Below are 21,408 nucleotides of genomic sequence, written 5' to 3' on the forward strand. Positions count from 1 at the left end.
CCCAAGGCCCCAGAAGGGCAAACCCCTGCAGCATGAAGCACCATCCGCCTAGATCCCACTTAATAGTTCACCAAGAGAGGCTTCTCTGTGCTCACTGTCGGGGAGCCTGAGCCAGATGGGGAGCTGAGGATGCAGAGGTGGCAGGCCCGCCTGGGTCTGTCACACTGCCAGGAAGCCACTGGTTCAGGAAAGCTGCAAGGTGTGTAACAGGCAGGTGGAGTGGGGACCAGGAAGACAGTAGCGCCATACAGGAGCTGGGACAAACTCAGTAGCCCTGAAGATCAGAACCAGGGCTGGGGGCCATTTGACTAAAACAATCAACTCCATCTTCTTGAGAGATGCACTTGGATCATCTCCAGGCAGGAGAGGGGGCTTCAGCCTTAGAGTTCTGTATCATCTCTCATTCTATAAGTCACCGCTGCACAATGCTGGCACGTAGTAGGTACTCAGTAAATATCTGTTGATTGGATGAGCTTGCTGTGGTATTCAAGGGACTTGGTGGGGCAGGAATGGGCTTTGATAATTTGACAGTGAAGGAGATGGCTGGCCAAGTTCTGGGTGGCAGCTAACCCTTGATATTCTCAGGGCTGATGGACTCTGTCTCAAGAGCTGAGCTCAATTTGCATCTGTCAGCCCTCTGGGACCTCTGGGACAGTTGCCTCCAATCCCGGTGCTGTGTGGTTGCATTCCTAGCCATGGCCAACAGGTGGCAGTGCTGCCTGGGCCATGAGACCAAGCTTAAGGATCCCGTGGCAGAGTGGGCTTCGTGCCCTCATGCAGGGTTAACGTCCCCTATTTGAGAGCATATGGCCCCTAGGGTGAGAGTAACCAGCCATCAGGGACCTGCTGAGTCCAAGACAAGGAGAGGGGAGAGTTGAGACCTGAAAGCAGCCAGCCCGATGTGAACTGGACATTATCCACCTCTCTTCCAAAACCAGCCATTACTGGGGCCGCCCTGCTTTGGCAGGACACTTACATTCCCCGGAATCTTGGGCCCCAGGTTTCTCCTATTTAGGATACTCGATGCCATCAAGCTGGGCGCGGGTCTTTGCAGGGCCTTCACTAGGCTCTAACCAAGAGGCAGGAGCTGCCAACGGGATCCTTTTCTGTAGTATATGCATCGCAGGCACCCAGAGATCGGTGTGTCTAAGGTGGAGAATTTGGAAAGGTGGACGACGGGCCTGGTGTGTGAGAATGTGTAAAGGAAAGGACTCATCTGCAGTTGTGAGCACCTGCCAGAGCGCCCAGGATGTGGATTACTCACTGGCAGTGGGTAGCCTTGGGGATGATTTGATAGAGTGCAATCTCTGGTGCTAGCTGGCCAGCTTCAGTTCCCTGACATGAAGGTCCACCTTGGATAACTGGGGTTTCTACGGTAGCTATTTGAGAATCTAGGGAGTAGCTATACTGGGGTGCTGGTCACTAGAAAAAAGGTCGCAGAGACCAAGATGCTTGTTCCATTTGGTCCCTGGCTCATTTCTGGGCATTAGAAAGGTATAGGGGCTTGAGGCTTGTCTTTACCCAAGCTCATAGCTGCTTCTGCTCTAGATTGGGGGATAGAGCTTGCATCCTCTCTGTACCCCCAAGCTCTGACCTCTTCTGTGATTAATGAGCTGACGATTCTGCATCGATAAGGAATTAACCTGGAGCCCCTACCCATCAATAGTCAGGAGTCCAGGTCCCCAGCTCCACCCCCACCCCTGATGGGAGTGCTTCAGGCCCCCCACCCCCAGTGGACCAACCCTGCACTGCTTCTGCTTCACAGGGACATCCAAGTCCTCTTCCCCACACTGCTGCCAGGAATTAACTCCTTAACTACCTCTGTCCATACCACCCCATCACCTACCCCTTCCTGCACACATACACACAGGCAGCAGCTGTTTATATTGGTTTAATCCATGTCAAATGTAGTTTACAAAGGGAAAGGACAAGTACCTTTGTATAGAATATACAGACACAGCATCACACCGTGGGGCCCACAGGAGGGGCGGAGGAGACCACTTTCCCTGGGAACAGCAGTTCTAATCCCAGGAATGGTTCTTGGTAGAAGGCTGGGCAGCCAGGAGCATACTCATCCAGCCCCAATCTCAGCCCCTGCTTCAGCTCGGTTCCCATTTCCTGTCTCCCCTCTCCCCCAACTCCTTATAAAGAGCCCCAGGAGCTAAGACTAAGGAGAGGATCGTGTCCCTTGAGGCATGTGCCCCATGTCTGGGGGAAGAAATATACACCACTGAACACCGAGCACGTGGGAGAGGGAAGGGATACCATGGGAGAGAGAGAGAGGCAGGCACCCTGACAGGTGGATGGGCCGAGCCCCCAGCCAGCCCTGAAGGGGGCACTGCTTCCAGGTGTTCTTAAAAAAAGAAGAAAATCATACAACCAAAGGGGTGAGGGTGGAGTGGGGGGCGAGGGGTTGTCCCATTTATACACAACATTGTAAACATACACAGTCTATATTACATGTGCTTCAGTCTGGTGTTTGCATGTCTGTCTGTCCGTCTGTCAGTCTGGGGGCTGTATCTCAGGAGCCTTGCCCAACTATTCCCCTTCACTCCCACCTCCTTGCCCCACCTTGGGAACAAAACCCCAAACAGCAGTATGGTCCTCAGTTTTGGTGGGAACCAGCAGGCAAGGCCTGGGTCTCAGCCTCCACTCTGGCTCCAGAGTCGTGTGTGCGTGTGTGTGTGTGTGTATGTGTGTGTGTGTGCACGCACACGAATGTGCACGTGTGTGTGCACATGTATGTACATGGGGAACCTGTGTGCAAATATGTACAAGGGGGAGGGTCACGTCACAGAGGCGGGCAGGTGGGGCTGCTCCAGGCAAGGCCTGCTGGGGGTGGCTAGCTCACAAGTAGATTCTCCGCAGGTCTCCGGGCGCTGTGATGGTGTTGCACTGAGGGCAGAGCTTCTTGGCACCCTGCAGGGAAAACAGGGAGGGCTCTGGTTATGCACACTATGCTGCATACTTGCTCATGAGAGCACCTGGGCCCACAGCCATGTCCCCCTGCACCAGTTGTATGCTGGCACCTTGGTCCTGTCAGCCCAGGCTGGGGATGCATGGGCAGCCTCTGCAAGCAGGCAGGCATGCTCCTGTGTTGGGGGGACGCCAGGATCAAACCGCCTGGCCAGCCCCGCAGCGGGAGCCCCGGTAATGAGAACAAGGCTGGGTCCAGCTGTGGCTGCCTCGGCCCTAACGAGATTACATGCGGCCTTTGATCAGGACACAGAGCCCACGTCCGGGCCTTTTATTGCTGTCTCCGGGCGACATTTTAATGGCTGCTCCCGAGCGAAGAACAGGGGCAGGAGCAGAAGGAGCTTAGTAATGGCAGGGGGAGGGGCTGAGGCCCTAGTCCTGCTTATCCACACCCAGCCTCCTCCTGACCTGGGATCACACCAATACATGTGATACAGTGGGCCCTGGGGGTGGGCAGAGCAGGCAGTGAACCCATGGAGGGAGAGAATTTAATAAAGCTGGTGGTGGAGACAAGAATGGGGGGAGTTTGGGGGGGTGAACATCCTGGTTTCCTGCTGCTGTGTTTGATGCTTGTGCTCTCCCCTGCCCTTGCACCTCCCTCCCCTCAAGCAGGCTCAAGCGTAAGCATGGACATGTGGGTAGCACCGGAAGTAGCCACCCACTCCCCAACCCCCATGCCACCTCACCAGGGTCCGCAGCCAGCACTCCTCGCAGTGCACATGCCAACACTGGATGGACGTTAGGGGCATCGAGTATGAGTCCTAGGGAGGAGGTGGGCAGAGAAGGGGGGGCGGGGTCACTCTGAGGCTGGTCTACCCTCTAAAGAGCTCAGATCACAGTGCAGAGGCCCTTTCCAACCCCCAGAGGGCACTGAAGCCTGACCAAAGGCATCCCAGGTTCCCTTTCTCTCACCATACAGATGAGGCATTTGTAACGGTCCCCACGGGATAGCTGCCGTTCAAGTTCCCTGACCCGAGCCTTCAGGGCCTCAAACGTGGTCACAGCTGAATCTTCGGTGATTCTGTGAAGAGGACAGCATGGTTGGGCAGGCAGCAGGCTGACATCTCTAATCTGAACCTCCAGCCCACACCACCCTTAAATTCCAGAACTGCATATATAAATGTCTCCCGGATATCCCCGCCCCCCACCTGCCCATATTCTATATTTGTAAACTCCATCTTCTGGAATTGAACTCCTCATCCTCCTTGTTCTTCCACCTCCATCCTGGTCAATTTCCAAACCAGATACGTAGGAACCATTCTCAAACCATTGCTTCCCAGTCACCCTCGGCACCCACAATCTGTCATCTAGCTCCTAGTATCTGTAGTCTCTCCACCGCTACCACTAGTCCAGGCCCTCATGACTTCTACGATCCCTCCACTGACCTGAATGGCCCCTCTGCCTCCAGATCCCTCATTCCATTCTCCCAGCACCTAGAATTTTGCAAATTTGACTGTTTCTACTTCTAACATCTCAATGTTTCCCTCAGAATAAAGCTCTACTAAACTCCTCATAAACTGAGACCGGGGACTCCTTGGTCTAGCCCCAGCCTGCATCCTTCAGCACTGTGCCACACTTGATGCTCTATCCACACCAAACTATAAAGCCTCTCCACACGCTCCACCATTTTTCATTCCCTTGGCTTCCTGCGGCACTTTCTGCCTCCTCTGGGCCACCCTACCTCCTAACTCACCAGAAGCCTTTTCCAACCCTCCTGACAGCACCACTGCCGGTGGCTGCTCTTCTGTACTCTATAGCACCCTGCACCGGACTCCACCACAGCAACACAACTGCAAACGTCCTTGTCTCCTGTACGAGGCGTAGTTTTCCAAGGGCAAGCTGCCCATGCCACCAATACTGACTACGAACGTCAGCCCCCTGGCAGGCACGTGAGTATGAGTAAATCTTAGTTGACCGAAAAGCCAGTCTCACTCCTGGAACAGTCAGAGATGTGGGGACTGCGTGAGTCCCACAGAATCCAGTCCTGGGCCACAGGCCTGCCTACCTCAAGGGCTCCTTGTTGTTTCTTCCTGGGCAGGCACATCAGATGGCCTGAGAGTCCTCGTCTGCTGTTCAAGTCCTGCCCGTGAAGGTCCCCTGTAACTTCTTGAAGACTCTTTGGGCTGCAGTACTGAACTAGCTAGTGAATAGCTAGGACTATCCTGAGGACTGATCCCTCCTACCCCTCCTAAAACAAGTGGACAGAACCCAGAGGAGCTCACCGAGGGAGAAGAATGCTTCTTGGAGAAGACGCTACTAGAGATGGGCGTTAGGGAATAACAATGATGGTAATGCAAATAAAAGAGCCAACATTTATTAAGTGCTTACTGAATGCCAGGGCCTGTACTGAGGGATTGAAAATTATTATTTTATTTACACCTCACAAAACCCCATGAGGAGATTCGAATATTCCCATTTTACATATGAAGAAACTAAAGCAGCAAAGGAACATTAAATAGCTTGCTTATGGTTCACACAGAATGGGGGAGGTGGGATTCAAACCCCAAAGACAGATGCTGTGATCAACCAAGAACTACATGACTAACATTACAACACTGGAAATACCCAGGAGGAGCTGGGTCTCCAGGTCTAGGGACCAGTAGGAACACAGGCTAAGAGGCCCAAGAGACCCACGTGGCTGTTTAAGGCTCACCTGTGGGTAAGTAGACAATGCTAAAGTGGGCAAGGAGATTCTATCAGAAAAGACTTCAGAGGAACAATCAGAAAGTGAAGTTTATCTCACAGGCAATGGGAAGTTGCTGGGGGTGTTGGAGGAGGGCTGTGACAGGGTAAGAGCTGAAGAGCTGAGGCTACAAGATGTATTCAATCAGGAGAAAGAGCGGACTGAGGGGGAATTGTAAGTGTGGTGCAGTGTGGCAGAGATGTTCTCCTAGGGTGAGCTGTTCTGCTAGCTTGGAGCAGATAATCAGTTCAGAAAGCCTGAAAGCTTACAGATGGTCTTTCCCTGCTGGGCGTAAGTGGTACTGGGGGGCACAGGGAGGATGGTGGGTAACATTCCACGGGCAACAACAAACTTTGATCTCTGACCTTTCTCTCTTAGGGCAGAAATACAGAATTTGAATTCGAATTTCTTAGCAGAAACACAGAATATGACTTCTCGATGGCTGTGTCCCTATGCCAGAGATGCCCTAGATCTATTATCCATAGGTCTGTGACTCCCTCTCTGCCCTACGTCTCTCCAGGGAAGCTGCAAAGGGCTTGACTCCATTTCCTCTGGCATTGGCTGATTCTCTGGAAGTGTCCATTCAACTTTCCAGATCTGGAAGCCTTCACCACTCCCTCTACCCTTACTATCACCAGCACAGCTGGCTCTTCCCCTGGCATTTTGCCCAATGCCATATGTGCCACCCCATCTGCTGGTAAATTCTTGACAAGGAGACAAGGATGGGTAGCTGTGCTCTCTTTCTCTCCCAACGACCATGCTGGGCATTTGCCTGGTCCTATGTAGTTATTTTGAAAATTGGGAAACAAAGGCCTGGAGTTGGGGGCACAGGGCTACCCCAGAGCTGAGCACTCTCAAACCCCAAATCAGAGGAGTTAGATATACAAAGCAAACAGGATGGGGCCAAGAGAGAATGAAGCCATCTCCCCCTTTATATCCAAAAGCTCCAAGGCCACATCCAATTCCAGAGCCCACCTTATTGTGGATTTGCTCAGCATACACCTGACCTCTAATCTCTGCTCTGGTGTAATACCCAATTCTCTAGCTCCTGATCCAGGCTGCTTCTGAGTTATTCCTGAGACCCTCCAAGGCATGGAGTGGAGAATTTCCTGGAAGAAACTATGGCATCCTACCTTCCTGCTTCCCCTAGGTGGTGAATAAGATCTAGGACAGGAACCTATGTTGTATACGAGGAAGAGAGAAGCCATAGGGACTGAAGGGTCCCAATCTGGGCAGATCCAGACCCAGTGGAGATCTCTGCATATGACTGAGTGTCTATGACGCATCCCAGAGAACCCTGCCGACTGGTTCCTGTGCTCACACAGGTGGGACAGAAGTCTCAACTTTCTCCAGCCTTGGGTGGGTAGTACCTTCATGGATGGCCACTAGCTCTGGCCCCCACCTCCCCCTCGGGCGCCATCCCTGATTAATGATCTTGTCTTTCTGATTTATGAGCAGCCCCTCCAGACGAGGGTGGGCGCCCCTTATGGCCCCGCCCGCCCCGCTCAGCTGGAGTAGGAGAGAATTATTAAATAAACATCCATACGTCATTCCTCCCCCCCCCCCACCCCCCTATGCTGGTTGCGCCGAACCCGTGCGGCCCGCTCCAGCACTGACACGGAGCAGCTGCGGTGATTCATGGGCAGCCGGGCCCCGAGCCGCGGCCCATACATCATGCCAGCAGCACTCGCGGCCCCGGCCGAGATAAACTGATCAACCACAACGGGCTGGAATGAATTTATGACAACACAAAATGGAGGGAAACAAATGGGAGGTGACCCTGGGCCACCGACCCAGCCCTGCACCGGCCTGCAATCCACTCTCCTGGCAGGAGGCAAGATAGAACACTGGCCCTGGAATGAAGAGGCTGCCTTTTAACCTCAGGCAACCTAGCCTCCAGCAGAGAGAGGGGTGGGGTGCGGGGAGTTAAGCAATGGCCAACAGCAGCAACTCCAGGCAGCCAGAGCTGGACAATACCACCTCTTGGGGCCAGAACTGGCCTTGCATGGGCTTCTGGAAAGACAGTAAGATGCCCAACTGATTTGCTTGTGGCTCCTGGGGATCCAGGCCAGGGGCTGCCCAGCCCCATGTGAAGTGCTAACAGATCCCCTTTTCCCCTGCCAGAGAACCTAGGCCAAAAATTCCTACCAGAAGTGATGAGACCCAATGCTCCTGCCTAAAACCCACTGCAAGCGCCACCCGGGACAAGAAAAATGAAACCAATTTAGCTCCCGATTAAGAAACAGAAACTGGAGATGAATCAAGTGCGCCGGCTGGGCTGGGCGGCCATACATCACATTCCCGGGCGGAGGCCGCCGCAGCGGGCAGGCAGGCAGGCGGACTACTCCTCCCTCCGCCAAGACTCCCAGGGCCGTGGCCCAGTGATCAATTCACAGAGTCATGCTTAGCACCAGCTGGGCCCCAATGCCCGTCGTGTGCCCAGGGCTGCAGGATTAAGTCGCGTTCTGGAGGCCAGGAGCCTTAGCAGCAGGCCTTCCTGCTAGCAAAGAGCCCCTCTCTCCCCCCTCCCTCTGAACTGCCATTCCAGAGGCCCCCCTCCTGGCCAGACACTCACTTCTCGATGTCACTATTCTTGCAGGTCTTCTGCATGGCTTCCTGCTTGCTGCTCTCACCGTTGCTGGTAGATGGCATCTCTGCTGGGACAGAGGGGCAACTCATACTCTGGCCAGACTGGGCAGCACAGGTGAGGGGCTGGGCTTGAGTCAGTCACCACCACCCAAAGAGGTCTCCTCTACCCATTAATTACTCCTGTGGTGGGTCAGGACTTACCATCACTGGCCCATTTAGAGAACTCGGGCGTGATGCGTGTGCTGGGAGGGCCGCCACTAGGGAAAGGAGAAGAAAAGAACAAAGTGAGCTCTAAAGGCAGGTGAGGGAGCCCTGAGAGTGGGTACTAGGCTGACCCCTGCCTCAGGACTTCCCACCCCTCTATCCCTCCCACCCACCCAAGCCTGTGCCCACACTTGCTTTAGGACTGCACCCCGGAGTGCCTCTCTCTCCTTGGCTTCACCAGGCTCCTCGCCTGTGCAGGGGATGACGTCAGCTTCTGTGTATCTGGCATGGTGGTCAAGGACAACAGATCCTAGTTTACAGTAGGCCATGAAGGTTGAATCCTAGTTAAAGCTCAGACACTGACCCCAAAGTGGGGGTGGGGTGTGGATGGTATGGGCAAGTACCAGAGGTGCTAGCTACTTTTTAAATTCCCTTTGACCTGTCCCACCAGCCCCACCTTGTCCCACAGTGCCCCAAGGATACTGTGGCTTCCCATACTCCAGAGTGTCATCCCCATCCACATCCAGGTCAGCATCACTGTCCGGATTCTCCTTGCCGCTGCACATGACGAAGCCAGAGCCTGTGGGAAGCAGGATGTGAGGAGGGCCAGGGGCCAGCAAGCCTAGGCCAAGAGTGCCCTTTCTGTTCTCCCTAGGTAGGGGTCAGGTTTTGGGCCAGGTAAGGCTCAGAAATTTGGGCCTGGAACATAGAAAGCCAATTACTTAGGTACTCGTGGCTCTGACATTCCAATCCCTTTCACTCTGCGTACCTCATCCTTCTCTGCCACTTCCTGCTGCTCCTAGTGGTCTCTGCTCATAAACTAGACCATTCATACACTATGTTAGGTCCTCAGGAGACACCCAAGCTAGCCCTGCTGCCCACCTGTCTTCTAGGTCTAGGAAGAGCAGGAAGAAGACACAGAAATTCAGGTCTGCAAGGCTATCCCCAACCAGGACCTGGGCATCCCCCTGTGTCCCATGGTCCAGCCTGACAGTCCATCAGAGGGAAGAGCAAACTGGCTAGGGCCAGTCAGAGGCACACAGCAAGACCCCCAGCCAATGTCCTGATTTTGGCCGCCAGGTCCTTGCCAGCAAAAACACCAGGCAGCTGTTCAAATATTTGGTGTCTGAAGCGCCTGACATTAATTATTCATCTCCACCTCACTCAGCCCAGATTCCTGGACAAGTGCAGTTATAAAGGGATTAGGAAGGGACAGATGAGGGAGGAAGCACGCACACCTGCTTCTGAAAGCAATCCATGAAGACAAGCAGGCTGGGTGGACACAGGGCCGTTGGCCAGGCAGGTGGCTGTCCCTACCAAGGTGTGCTTGGCCAAGCCACTGGTAGACCCCTGGCCAATGGGGAGTGGGGGAGCTGCTGAAGTCACATTAGGCCCCCTTACCTGCTATGTGCTCTGACACCCAGGACCACCCTTCCTGATGGCCAGGGTCAGGGGCCACAAAGCCGATTGCTTCTCCCTCCCTGCCTCTGACTCCTCTCAGTGGACTGAGACCATACCATATTGGCCAGCATAGCAACCATGTCAGGACAGAGAGAGATGAAAACGATGGAATCTGTGGCAAGTAGAAGCAGCAAGGAAATCATCAAAGAGATGAGGAAGCAGCTCAGGGTTCTGTCTGATAATCTCATAAATTTCTTCTTATCCATTCTTTCCACTCTCATCAGGATGACAATCTTATAACGGGTCCTCGAGCCTCTTGTCTATTCCTTTATCCTGCTTACCATATGGCTCTGACCATTCCTTTCCCAGCTCCAAAACCAGCTATGGCTTCCCACTGCATACAAAATCTTCTCAGCCAGATCCGTCAAGATGTGGATGCACCTACTTCTCCACCTTTGCTCTTTTTCTCATTTTACTCCATAAGCCAGATGCCTACAGATACGCTATTTACTGCTCTTCAGAAAACCCTGTATATCCTGTTCTTGAGACTTTAGCTTGTGCTATTCACTCCATGTGGAACGTTCTCCATCTTTCAAGTCCATTTCCAAAGCATTTTCTTCCTGATCTTTCTTCTCCCATCTACACCTCTGGTCTCTGGTCTCACAAAGGCTCCATCCATCCCAAAGGCAAACAGCACAAGGGAAAGAGAGAAGCTAGGCACTGCCTAGGCTCCACCCCTCCCCGACAATCCTCATTTCCCCCTCTACACTGAGGCATCAACAAACTCGAGGCAGCAGGCAGGTCAGCAGCAGGGCCATTAAGCTGAGAAAACACCAAGTTACAGCTCTGTCTCCTGTTCACAGCCAGGTGTCCTGACAAGCAATTCCCTCCTTGTGGGTGAGTGGCACCTCTATAAACCCTCTGACAGTTTGGGAGACAAACTCTGCCATCAATCAGAATGTAGCTATCAGGTTCACTTACAGCCTGTGCCCCCGAACCCTGCCAACGCCCCCGCCCCCACGTACATGCAGCTCAGCAGTCAGCCTCCCATCTTTGCCTCAGCCTGGCCCTGCCCAGCCCTGCCTGGTAAGTGGACAAAAAGGAAAGCAAAGAATCCATGGCAAAGCTGATAAAACAGGGTACCCCAAAGATGCCAGGAAAGGTCCCAGTTTCTCAACACAGAAAGTAGCCCTATGGCCTGAAGTCCTCTCCTCTGACAGGCCTAGAACAGGACTCATACTCCAGCAGAGCATAGCTACTGTGCTTTCCCCAACCCTACGTGTTTGCTCGTGTTCCTGTGCTTTTGTACATCTTATTACCTCTTCTCCCTCCTGGTCTACAAAACAGATGCCTGCTTGTTCTGCAAGTCTGACCTAGCTCAACCACGCTTCCTGTTAGGAACTCACAGTGCCTATATGCATAGCTGCTCCAGAAATACTTCCGCAATGAACTCACCTCAGGAATATTCTTTCAGCCTTTACTGAGCTCATCCTCTGCCTGGGTTGGCATTGGAGACAAAGAATTTCAAGATCTGATCCCCACCCTTAAGGTGCTCAGTGTGGAGACTTCCCCAGGTATTTCTATACAGATAGGTGTCCTTTCCTTGGTGTCCACATGGACTCCTATGGAACTCCAAAGTCATTACATGTATTGTCATGGTCCCTCACCGACTGAAAGCCCAGGTCTGACTCACTACTGTGATCTCAGCACCATCCAGCAGACCTGGCCAGGCCCAGAGCAGGTGCTATACAAGACACCCCAGCAGAAGTGACTAACCACTGATGATACTGTTCTATGAAGTGCTGAGAGCCCTGCGTCAGAAAGGAGGCTGAGGTGTGAAGCCACTCAGGATACAACCTTCCCTATCAGCTTCCCCCAGCTGGGTGGTAACCTCCTGCTCCTCTGACCAGCCAGGCAGGACAGAGAGCATGGCACATCTTATCTGCCAAGGAAAAGGCCTGTCTCTGGTCTGAGCAGTTCATTCTGACCCTGACCCCATCCTGCAGTGGAGACAGATGTTGGGAACTTCTTCCTACCCCCACAGGTGTTCAGAACGGGCTGCCACTGCCAATTTCCCTCTTATGCTGCCCCAGCCTGCTCCAACCTCCTTCCCAGCACATTAAACTTTATTTTCTTAATGAAATGTCACTTGCTGACTTCTGGCAGAATCATAATAAAAAGAAACGGCCATAAAGCCATTTTACGCAGACAGCGCCCCCACCAGCTTGCCCCCCCCCCCCCCCCCGCTTCCCCGGTTTGAGAGGAAAGCTCCACAGTCATTTTATGTTCTCAGCTGCTGGCACATCCCAAGCCAGTACTCAGAGGCAAGATGGCACACAGAGCTCCTTTCCAAGCCTCTGGCTCCTGTTCTGTATAGCTCTGGGGATAACAAGCAAGCTGCCACTCCTGCTGCTGCTATCCAGGGAAGAGACTCAGCTCCCTGGACCTCCAAGATGACCTGGAGTACCCTTTAGTCAGCAGGGGAGGCCCCTTGCTATGGCTCAGCCCCACCTAAAGTAGCACAATGTGTTGGGCTGCTGTCTATAAGCAAACTGAGCCTGATGGTCAATGACACTCAGCAGAGTGGGTTCTGGGAGGGTGGGCAGTGTGAAAAATCCCTTCCCTGCAAATGAGTACTTGGCAACAGAGAAAAAGAGGATTCGGTACAGAAATGATAAGCAAGTCTAAATTTTATAAAAATGACCCCTCTCCCATAAACTCATTTCTTCCTGGCTCATTGAGGAGAAGGAAAAAAAAAAAAAAATCAGTGTTAATTTAATCAATCGATTAGGTGATCGATTGAGAAACTGGAGATGCCCGTTTACTGGGGGCACTAACGTCCTGGAACCTGAAACCACAAAAAAAAGGAGCCATCAATTTCCTCACCTGCTGCTCCTAACAAAACCAGAGCCCAGGGAGAAAGGAAAGTCTTGGGGCCCTCCAGAGGCTGTGCTCTTGTGGCGGGGGCGGGGGGGTTGTGTGTGTGGGGAAGAGACAGGGGCAGCAGCTTCCGGAGAGTTTTACACTGGAATTAGTTACAGATGCAGTTACGGTGTCTTGTGTAAACGCCATCGATTGGGGAGCTGACAGTCTGGGGAGCTGCGATGCGGGACAATCAATCGGCCTGCAGTGTCACCTGCCACCTCGCTGAACAGTTGACAATGCAATTATCCAGTGTGGAGGCAGGGAGTTGGCGTGTGTCAAACGCACTTAGCCACTTTCCGGGCCTCCTCAATAACGCGTTTCACTGCCTCACGTCAGGAGAGACGCAGAGAGACAGACGCCGTTTAAAACCATTGATACTTGCTCCTTCTGCTTGCACTCCCTCTGTCCCAGCTTAACAATTGTGTTCCAAAAGGCGATTAAATCCCCGTCAGTCGCCACAGGGGACGGAGGTGCCCTGCTCTTTGCCACCTCTTCTCACCCCTCCCACCAGGCGACAGTTATAACTAAAGGTGGTAGGGAGCTGGAAGGCAGCAGCCCTAACCCTCTCCATATCAAGACTGCCTCCAGCAGTCGGCTGTTCCAACACCTGTCACTGACCAGACAAGGCAGCACGGCTGCACTGGGGAACATTTTTAGCAGCTGGGGCTCCCACCTTCTGGGAACTAACATGCCAAAGGGAGCAGGGGCTAGGGGAAGGCCTACTTCTCTGTGCCCTTGGACTCACAAAACCTCTCATTCCCTGACTCAGAATCTCGTGAAGTTTTAGCAAGCAACAGCCAGTTAAAAAATCTGTGCCACAGCTACCCTGCCTGTCCTCTCCATGAGATCTCATCCCAGACTACTTGGAAGCAGCCTAAATCCAAGACAGGAACCTGAGAAAGATGCAGTCCCTAGGCTAGGATCTGGGCAGGGCAGAGGCCTGAAGAGCAGTTCTCTTAGTCCCCATAGTCTCCCTCCCCTCCACCTGTTTGCTTCAAAGGGGCTCAGTGCTGGATTCTAGTAATGTGTTTCCCCGCCAGGGCTCAGAGAGACAGCTGCAGCACCTTCTATTTCCTGTGCAGCCTCCTGGGAAATTTTTCCATCTTGCCACTCTTGTGCCTGCCACATCACTGTCACCTTATCTGAAATCAACCATTCCTATGTCCTCTCTCCAGCCTGTCCACTCCAGATATAGTGGGCTCCAGGCTCCCCAAATCCAGCTGGGTGAACTTTCACTGGCAACCAATCCAGGGGAGGGATCAAAGCTCAACATGAGTCTCTTCTCTAGGACCCAGGACTGGAGATAGAAAATGAGGAAAGGTGTGGTTTGTCTGTCACATACCTTCTTGACTACAGATTGGAGTACGTTTGTCCTCAAGGGCTGTATGATTAGGTTTTCCCTGGGGCCTGCTACTCTAGCCCAGAGGCTTCTTGCTCTGCTCAGGGCTGGCATGGTACCCCAGAAGAGTATCTTTTACTCCTAGCTGCTGAACTCTCTCAGGGGAATGTTGGTGAAGCACTAGGCCCTGTGCCACCCTCTATGCAACTATAATGCTGGGTGGGAGGAAACAGCAGTAGCAGGTTAGCAAACCTAAGGTACTGAGAGGTCCAACAGCTTAGGCACACAGTCCAGAATTTCTGAGAACTAAGAAGGCCACAGTATTTCCTAGACACTGAAAGTTTTAGGTCTTCCAACCTACTCTCTTGAAATCTTTATTTCCTTTAGCCTCTTAAAGATCTATGTCCAGCTGGACCTATCTTGGTGCTTACCTGTTCTGTCTGGTCCTTCATTTTGTTCTAAAGTCCCAATGCCAAACACTCCTGGGCCTGAGCTATCCGGTCTTGCCCTCAATAGCCATAGGTCCAACTGCAAGGCCCGTTCCCCTCAGTCAAGTGTCTCCACCAAAACTCTCGCTTGTTCACTGGCTCCACAGCAGATTACGTTCAAGGTAACAGATCTGCTCCATCAAACCAGTTCCCAGTGGGCCTGGTGGGAAGCTTTGCTGAGGATGACGAAGGGGCCCTGGTCTGGGGGAAGGAATAGGGGATGATCGGATACAGGAACTTATCTGCAATTCTTCAATTCTTTCATATCTAACAAGGACAGCAATCTCTGTTCTGTCAGCACGCACAGCGCAGCTTAAATGGGCCTCACTGCTCGCCCGCTCATCCTGCCTCTGCTCCCTCTCTCTGAAGTCGGCTGGGCAGCTTCTTCAGCCGGCGTTATCACTCCCTCTAACCGGTCTTGGCAGGCAATCTAATTCCTCCTGAAAAGGTCACCGCCATTTTAACTGCCTTTCAATCACATTAAGCACGCGCTGCCCGGCTTGCGGCCCGGCCCGCCCGGCGGGCGATCAATGCACCACACTGACACCAGCCCGCCTGGCGGGGCCACACCCAACCCCCCAAGAGTTGGGGCCTACCAGTCCTGGCCAGGGAGTGTAGACTGACAGATGGCCAGTTTCTGCAGACAGGGTTTCAGGGGGCAGAGGCAGTCGGGATCAACCAGGGCCTCCTTTGATGCCCCCCCCACTGAGGAGCCTCAGCCTCCTCTGCTCCACTGTGCCCCGCTCTCTGCCTCGTGGCCCCCGCTGATCTTGCTGTAAAACAGCCTTTCAAGTCTGCCTGTCTTTTGACTGCACTAAGCTGTTTAAGAGGCAGCAGCGGCTTCTATCAGGCAAGCTGGAACCATTCTCTGCAGATAAAGGCACCTCCGGCCCTGCTCCCTCTTCAAGCCTCACTCTCATTCTCGCTCTCCAAATCGCTCAAAGAAAAGCCCCCTTTGAACTCCCCTCAGGAATTCTTGAAAGGAACAACCTCATAGTGTAAACACTCAGAGAAAACTGACACCCGCCCAGGGCCTAAGAGCACCGCACACCGGCTCTCCAAGTGCATCCCAGCGCGGGGAAATACTGTCAAATCAGCAGGCCTTATGCAGCTTTATCCCCTGTAAGCCTTGTCTGGTGCCCAGAAACCATCAGGTCCAGATCTGTGCCAAGAAACCTAAGAAGTTGCCACAGTAATAGAAGGCGTGAGTATTTCCAGCTGCCAACAGAGCGAACCCAGAGCAGCATCCTGCAACTGACCCTGCATGGGCTGTCACCAGACACCTGCGTGTACCATTCCCAGGATCCTGGTCTTTGCCGCTCATCTTCTCAGGGCCTAAGGCACTCTAAAACTCTGGGACAGGACAACAGCGAAGTGGCAAATGAACTCTCCACTCAGGCTCGGGCAATGGTTTGGGCTGATTTACCTTCCTGATTTACACTCTGGCTTGCCCCAAATGCTTGGAGAATGAGAGAAACCCAGAAGCATAATGCCCCACCTGGGCTTGCCGCCCCTTCACGTATCCAGTCTGCACTGCACGGCACTATGGAAACCACTCCTCAAAACCAGCCCATGCAGCAAAGCCCCCATAAGTCAGACACCCTCTTCCCAGCTGCTGTGAGATTCCCCGGGGACTAAACACACCAGGGCTCCCAAGGGTGTTGCCCAGAGAATTGGAGGCAGATGGGAAGCAGATTGGTTCACTTAATGATTGTAAGGTGCAGAGCCAGCTGTGCTTGTGCACAGAGAGCCGGAGGCCAGGAGGCAAACTGCTTCCCTTTCCTCCTGCCCAAAGCAGAGGAGTCTGACAAGAGGACACGACCCTGGGCATCCAACCTGTGTACTGTTTGACCTGGTGAGGGGTGGGAGACTTCCACTGAGCGAAGTCATATCCCTCCAAGGAGCTGGGAGGGTAATGGAGCTGTGCAAAGCCCTGTAGACCCCTCTGCAGCAACTGGGGAGCCCAAGGGAAGCAAGGAGCAGCTGGGCCCAGGCCCCTCTTGCTTTAGGGCAGAGGGCACCCAGGGAGAAGGGATGGGATCAGAGCTAAAATTAGATTCACCAATGAAGCTCAGGGGAGGTCAAATTTTGCCATAACTCACTCTCTCCTCTGTAACTGATTTCCCTGACGTGGGGTTGAGGAGGAGGAGGAAAATCCAATGTGTTTGCCTGGAAGCCCTGAGGGCCCCCAGTGCTGGAGGTGTACAGCAGGTTGCTGGATTCTCATTTATCAGCCTTAAGAGGGATGGAGTGATAAATGCATAACCGTCCCTTTAATATTTTATGCAGGTGCTAACGCGGCTTGGCTGTCACCTTCAATGCATCACCCGAGGCTGAGAGCCCCCCTCGTCATTCCTAGCTTGCAGCCTCACAATTCCATTTCCCCACCCAAATACATCCATTTTAATATGCACATCACAGGCAGGCAGCACGGTCACAAAGGAGCCCCGCCAGCAGCAGTTCCCACGTGGTGGAACGGATGACCAGCCACCAGCCCTGGCCTCTTGGCTCCCAACAGATGGATACCCAGCAGAGGCCTGGCCGCCAGAATGCCACTGCTTATGTGTCAGCTGCTTGTACCTCGGAAACCACCTTCCAGGAGAGTGGTGGCCCGTATCCGCTTCTGCCCGCACCACTCATATTCCTCAAAGCGGTTGCTATTCTCATGCTCGATGTCCACAGCATCGTCCTCGGCCACACAGGAGCCTTCCCTCTGTGAAGAGCAGAGTAGGATCATGTGGGTCCCAGGCCACCACTACCTGCTCCCCAGGGTCTACGAGGAGGGCATAGCCCTAACCTCCAGCTTTGGTGAGCCAGATGGGCCTCCAGATCTAGGGTCCCTTTCACATAAACCAATCTGGAGGTCGAAGACCTGGGCCTCTTCCCAATTATTTTCCATTGGAGCCCCAGGGGAGGAGCGGAAGAATGAAAGCAAAGGAAGAGGGCAAAGAACAGAGAGGAAAAAGCTGCTGAGACCACATGGAGACCCCAACACAGCCCATAAATCTGGGGGTAGTCAGCAGCTAGTGTAGGGGAAGGGAGGGAGGAAGGGATGAAGAGGTAGGTAGTGATGGCCCCTCTACCTTAGAAAGGCAATGCTCCACATGCCTACTCATCTCCTGCTCCGATCCTGCCAGGGGGCGGTTGCACAGGGGACATACCTGCCCTTCATCTTGCTTCCTCCGTTTCATTTTCCCAATCCGAGCTGCATGGAGAAACCGAAAACAAAGCACAGAACAGGCGAACGGTCACTGTAGCTCCCCTGGTCCCAGTGGAGCTGACACATCCTGACCCCTTGCCAGCCATTAGCCCTTTTGTTCAGTGCCTGATCTGGCCCTCATTATGCAGCGCCTTCTGCTCCTTTGGGGACCGAGCCTTACCAAGAGCACCTGGGGAGGAGGCTGGTGGTAGGCCAGTAAAGTGTCCACTCTGGCCACAGCTGGCTCAAGTTCAATCCATACTCCCCTACCTGCAGCCTTCAGTAAGTCCAGTGAGCAAAGACATTCCAAGTTGCTAGATATCTACCCAGAAACCCAAGACCATGGGCTCTCTTAAAGAACATCTCTTGGCTAGAACCCAAGGTCCCTCCAGGGGCCTGATTTGGCCTGCTGTTCACTCATCACCCTTTTTTTTGTTCCAGGGCCAAGGGCCCTGAGGTATAGCCCTTAGTATCCTACCTAGAATCCCTCAGGAAGATTTTCTCTCATGTCCAGATACCATTAAAAAAAAAAAAAAAAAAAAAAAATATATATATATATATATATACACACATATATATATATATGGGATGCTTTATGAATTTGCATATCATCTTTGTGCAGGAGTCATACTAATCTTCTCTGTATCATTCCAATTTTAGTATATGTGCTGCTGAAATAAGCACTCCACTGGTCCCATTTTACAGAAGAGGAGACTGAGGCCCAGTCATACAGGTATAGAGGATCTGAATCAGAGAGCCCACAGTACTTTGAGAGGGCAGATTTTACTGTGCCTACCCAAACCTGTTCTATCATTTCTAATCAGTGCAGGGGGCTGGCAGGCCCCTGAGGCAGACGGCTGCCTGCCACGCTGTCCCGCAGGGGGCTCAATTCCAAAGTGCACACTGCAAGCCCACAGCACTGCTAATTAATGCTGAGAGATGCAATCATTTCTAATTAGCTCACTAATCCCTCTCTGCAGCCCTCCTGTCACTGAAGCAGGAAGGGGTCAAAACAAGGGACTGCCCCCCTCCCTCTGCAATAGCAGAAGTAGAGCTAGCCACTCTGAGACCAGAGTGATTGGAGTAGCAAGACAATCGGGGAGAAAAATGTTCCCCATTGCAGGGCCAGGAAAAACTTTCTCATGGATATTGATCCTGGTGGGAAACTCATGAATGCAGTTTAGGTGGGGGGGACACAGGTGAAAGGTGATGTTACAATTTAGAGCTTCAGCTGTGTATCAGGCTCAGCATCAAATACCTTACACAAAGTAGCTACATTTAATTCTACATTCAACCTGAAGCAAGGCTGTATTATCCATTTTAACAGAAGAAACTCAAGGCTCAGCGAGAACTAGATACTTGTCCAAGTAGCTAAAAAGCGGCAAAGGCAGGATAAGAAATCAAGCCTGACTCCATAGGTCAGAATGCTCTCCTGTCCTAAGAATCTCCCCACTGACTGATAGCAGCAACAAAGACTGATCTGTGAGTGTGCCAGGGCAGCAAGAACATGCACTTGGGGACCTAGCTCTTGCCTATTGAGAGTCTGAGGCAGGGAGCTATTCCAACTCCAAACTAGTAACTCTAGAAAGACCTAAACCAACAGGAAAGCCATCATCCCACCAGGGTTGGCATGAAGTTTGAGACATCTTGGTCAGTAGCCTGGCCCTCATCTTCAACTTCCTGTGCTCTTACCCAGGAGAGGTGACTATGTTCCAGTGTCGTCCTTGATTTTGTGGACAAAGATCTAGATCCCCTCACCCTGACTGTCCTAACGCTTGGAATTTCAGACTTGAGTGACCTTGGCACCCTACAGCCATGACTGGGATGGAGAAGGAATACTAGATATCAGAAAGGCAAGGGGCCCTGGTGGTTCTTGAAGCCTGTATTGAGCAGTGTGCCAATACAAAGGGCCTATCATAGACACTGATGACTGAATAAAGAAATGAATCTTACAGAATTGCCAAGGAGGGCGTGATACTGGACATTGTTCTTGCCCAAGCCACCCAGGACAGAAGATCCCTTGTAATCCCAGGAAAGCACCCTGTTGGGGTTAGACAACACCTGAAAATTCTCAAGGCATTGTCTTGCTGATGAATGAACTCACCATTCACCTTCTAAATCCTGAACTAAGCTTACTAAAATGTAGGTAGGGAAAGGTCTGTATTTGCTTAAGGAGGTAACACAGCACGGTCACAGAAGCACAAGCTTTGAAGGTAAACTTCAGTTTAAATCATGGTTCAGTTACATCCCAGCTGTGTGTTTTTAAACAAATCACCTTCCCCTCTCCCAGCCTCAGTTTCCTTATCTACAAAATGTGTTACCACTTCCCTCTCAGAAGTGTTGTGATAATGATGCTTAACATGGGGTCAGCCCATAATGAATGCTTTCCCGTTCCCAGATTGGAGTTCAGCCAGGCAGCAGAAACCAAGTGGCAGGAGCTGGCCAGAGACCCTAAAGCCCCTTACAGCTAACACCCAGATATACCACACCCATGTCAGCACAAAAAGCTAGGATCATCCAATTGTGTTCAGCAAACAGCAATGCTCCAGAGGTTTGAATCCAAAAGGGGGGGCGCCAGGTAGTGCATACACGACGTGCTTTCAGAGAAGGCCTCTAAGAGCTGTCGAGCCCACGCTGATCACCTTTGTGAAATGTGGGCCGACTGATAACTCAAAGAGCCCTGGGATGAGTTAGTTCCTGTTGCCGTGGGAACTCCAGATCTCACTGCATTGTCAAGTCTCAGCAGAGAGGCTGTATTCACACTACTGGGCACTGATTAAAAACTGGAAGAAAAACATTCTCAGCGCCCTGCCGGCTTGTACAGTGAGGTCCCAGCAGTTTGCAAATTCAAAGCTGAGCTCCCGAGTGGAATTGTGTAGCTTGTTCCTCATTCTCTGGTACTTATTGCCCGCCAGGGTTCTTGAAGGCCTTCAGAGAGGCGTGGGCAAGAGCTGGAACCATAACCTCCATTAGACAGACGGGGAAACTGAGGGCGGCCACCTTGGTTAGCACATTCTCAGGCGCTGTGACTGCGACGAAGCCAAATGGCCCCAAAGTCGAAGAGACCCAGGCAAGCCCGGAGCTTCAGGCAGTGAGGGAGGGAGGAGGCCGGGGGTGGGGCGGAGGGAGGGGCCGGGCAAGACTCACCATTCAGTCGGGTCTGCCGGTTGGCTCGCACTCGCAGGAAGGTCTGGGAGAAGATCCCGGGCAGAAGCAAAAAAAAGAGAGCGTCAGGCGCGGCCTGGAGCCCTGACCCCCGCCCCAGCACTGGACCCCGGTCCCGGGCTGCCCCGCCCCAAACAGCCCGTAAACAAACCTACTTCCTCCCTCCCGCCGGCCCCCCTGCTCCGCCGGCCGTTCCGGGCCCTCGGCATAGCCGCCGGGGGATGCTCTAACGGGACCCCGTGGCCGCCGCACGGTGCCGCCCCAACCCCGGTCTCCGGCGCTCCGGGCCCTGCGGCCGCCCGGCCGGCGAGGGCGGCGATGCGGGCGGATTCCCCCCGGCTGCCCGGCGGCGGCGGCACCTCAGCTCCCACCGGCGGCGGCGGCCATGTTGGCCCTGATCACGTGACCCACTGCCGTCGCGCGCCGGGGTGAAAGTTCA

The 21,408-nt window shown here is 53.1% G+C and overlaps 1 protein-coding gene and 1 non-coding gene across 6 annotated transcripts in view; both read right to left on the reverse strand.

The window, feature by feature from the left end:
* Positions 1 to 1,875: 1,875 nt before the first annotated feature.
* Positions 1,876 to 21,408, reverse strand: part of RNF220 (ring finger protein 220) — a 225,504-nt gene continuing 205,971 nt past the window's right edge. The window contains exons 1-11 of one of the 5 annotated variants that reach the window (XM_058717666.1): positions 21,125 to 21,382; positions 20,952 to 20,994; positions 17,689 to 17,810; positions 17,186 to 17,318; positions 8,936 to 9,032; positions 8,648 to 8,734; positions 8,450 to 8,505; positions 8,235 to 8,313; positions 3,889 to 3,997; positions 3,663 to 3,737; positions 1,876 to 2,919 (exon numbers count right to left, since the gene is read on the reverse strand). In XM_058717666.1, coding sequence (XP_058573649.1) covers positions 2,848 to 2,919; positions 3,663 to 3,737; positions 3,889 to 3,997; positions 8,235 to 8,313; positions 8,450 to 8,505; positions 8,648 to 8,734; positions 8,936 to 9,032; positions 17,186 to 17,318; positions 17,689 to 17,810; positions 20,952 to 20,994; positions 21,125 to 21,178 — 927 coding nt within the window. In that variant the 5' untranslated portion in view covers positions 21,179 to 21,382 and the 3' untranslated portion in view covers positions 1,876 to 2,847. Of the gene's footprint in view, positions 2,920 to 3,662; positions 3,738 to 3,888; positions 3,998 to 8,234; positions 8,314 to 8,449; positions 8,506 to 8,647; positions 8,763 to 8,909; positions 9,033 to 17,185; positions 17,319 to 17,688; positions 17,811 to 20,951; positions 20,995 to 21,124; positions 21,383 to 21,408 lie in introns of those variants that run through there. The other 4 variants (XM_058717664.1, XM_058717663.1, XM_058717662.1 and 1 more) reach the window with 4 other exon arrangements.
* On the reverse strand, positions 18,382 to 18,488 carry LOC131505782 (U6 spliceosomal RNA). The gene has a single exon (XR_009258557.1). It is a non-coding gene; the product is annotated as a U6 spliceosomal RNA (small nuclear RNA).

This window comes from Neofelis nebulosa, chromosome 2 (genome assembly GCF_028018385.1).
Source record: "Neofelis nebulosa isolate mNeoNeb1 chromosome 2, mNeoNeb1.pri, whole genome shotgun sequence".
Classification (NCBI taxonomy): Eukaryota; Metazoa; Chordata; class Mammalia; order Carnivora; family Felidae; genus Neofelis; species Neofelis nebulosa.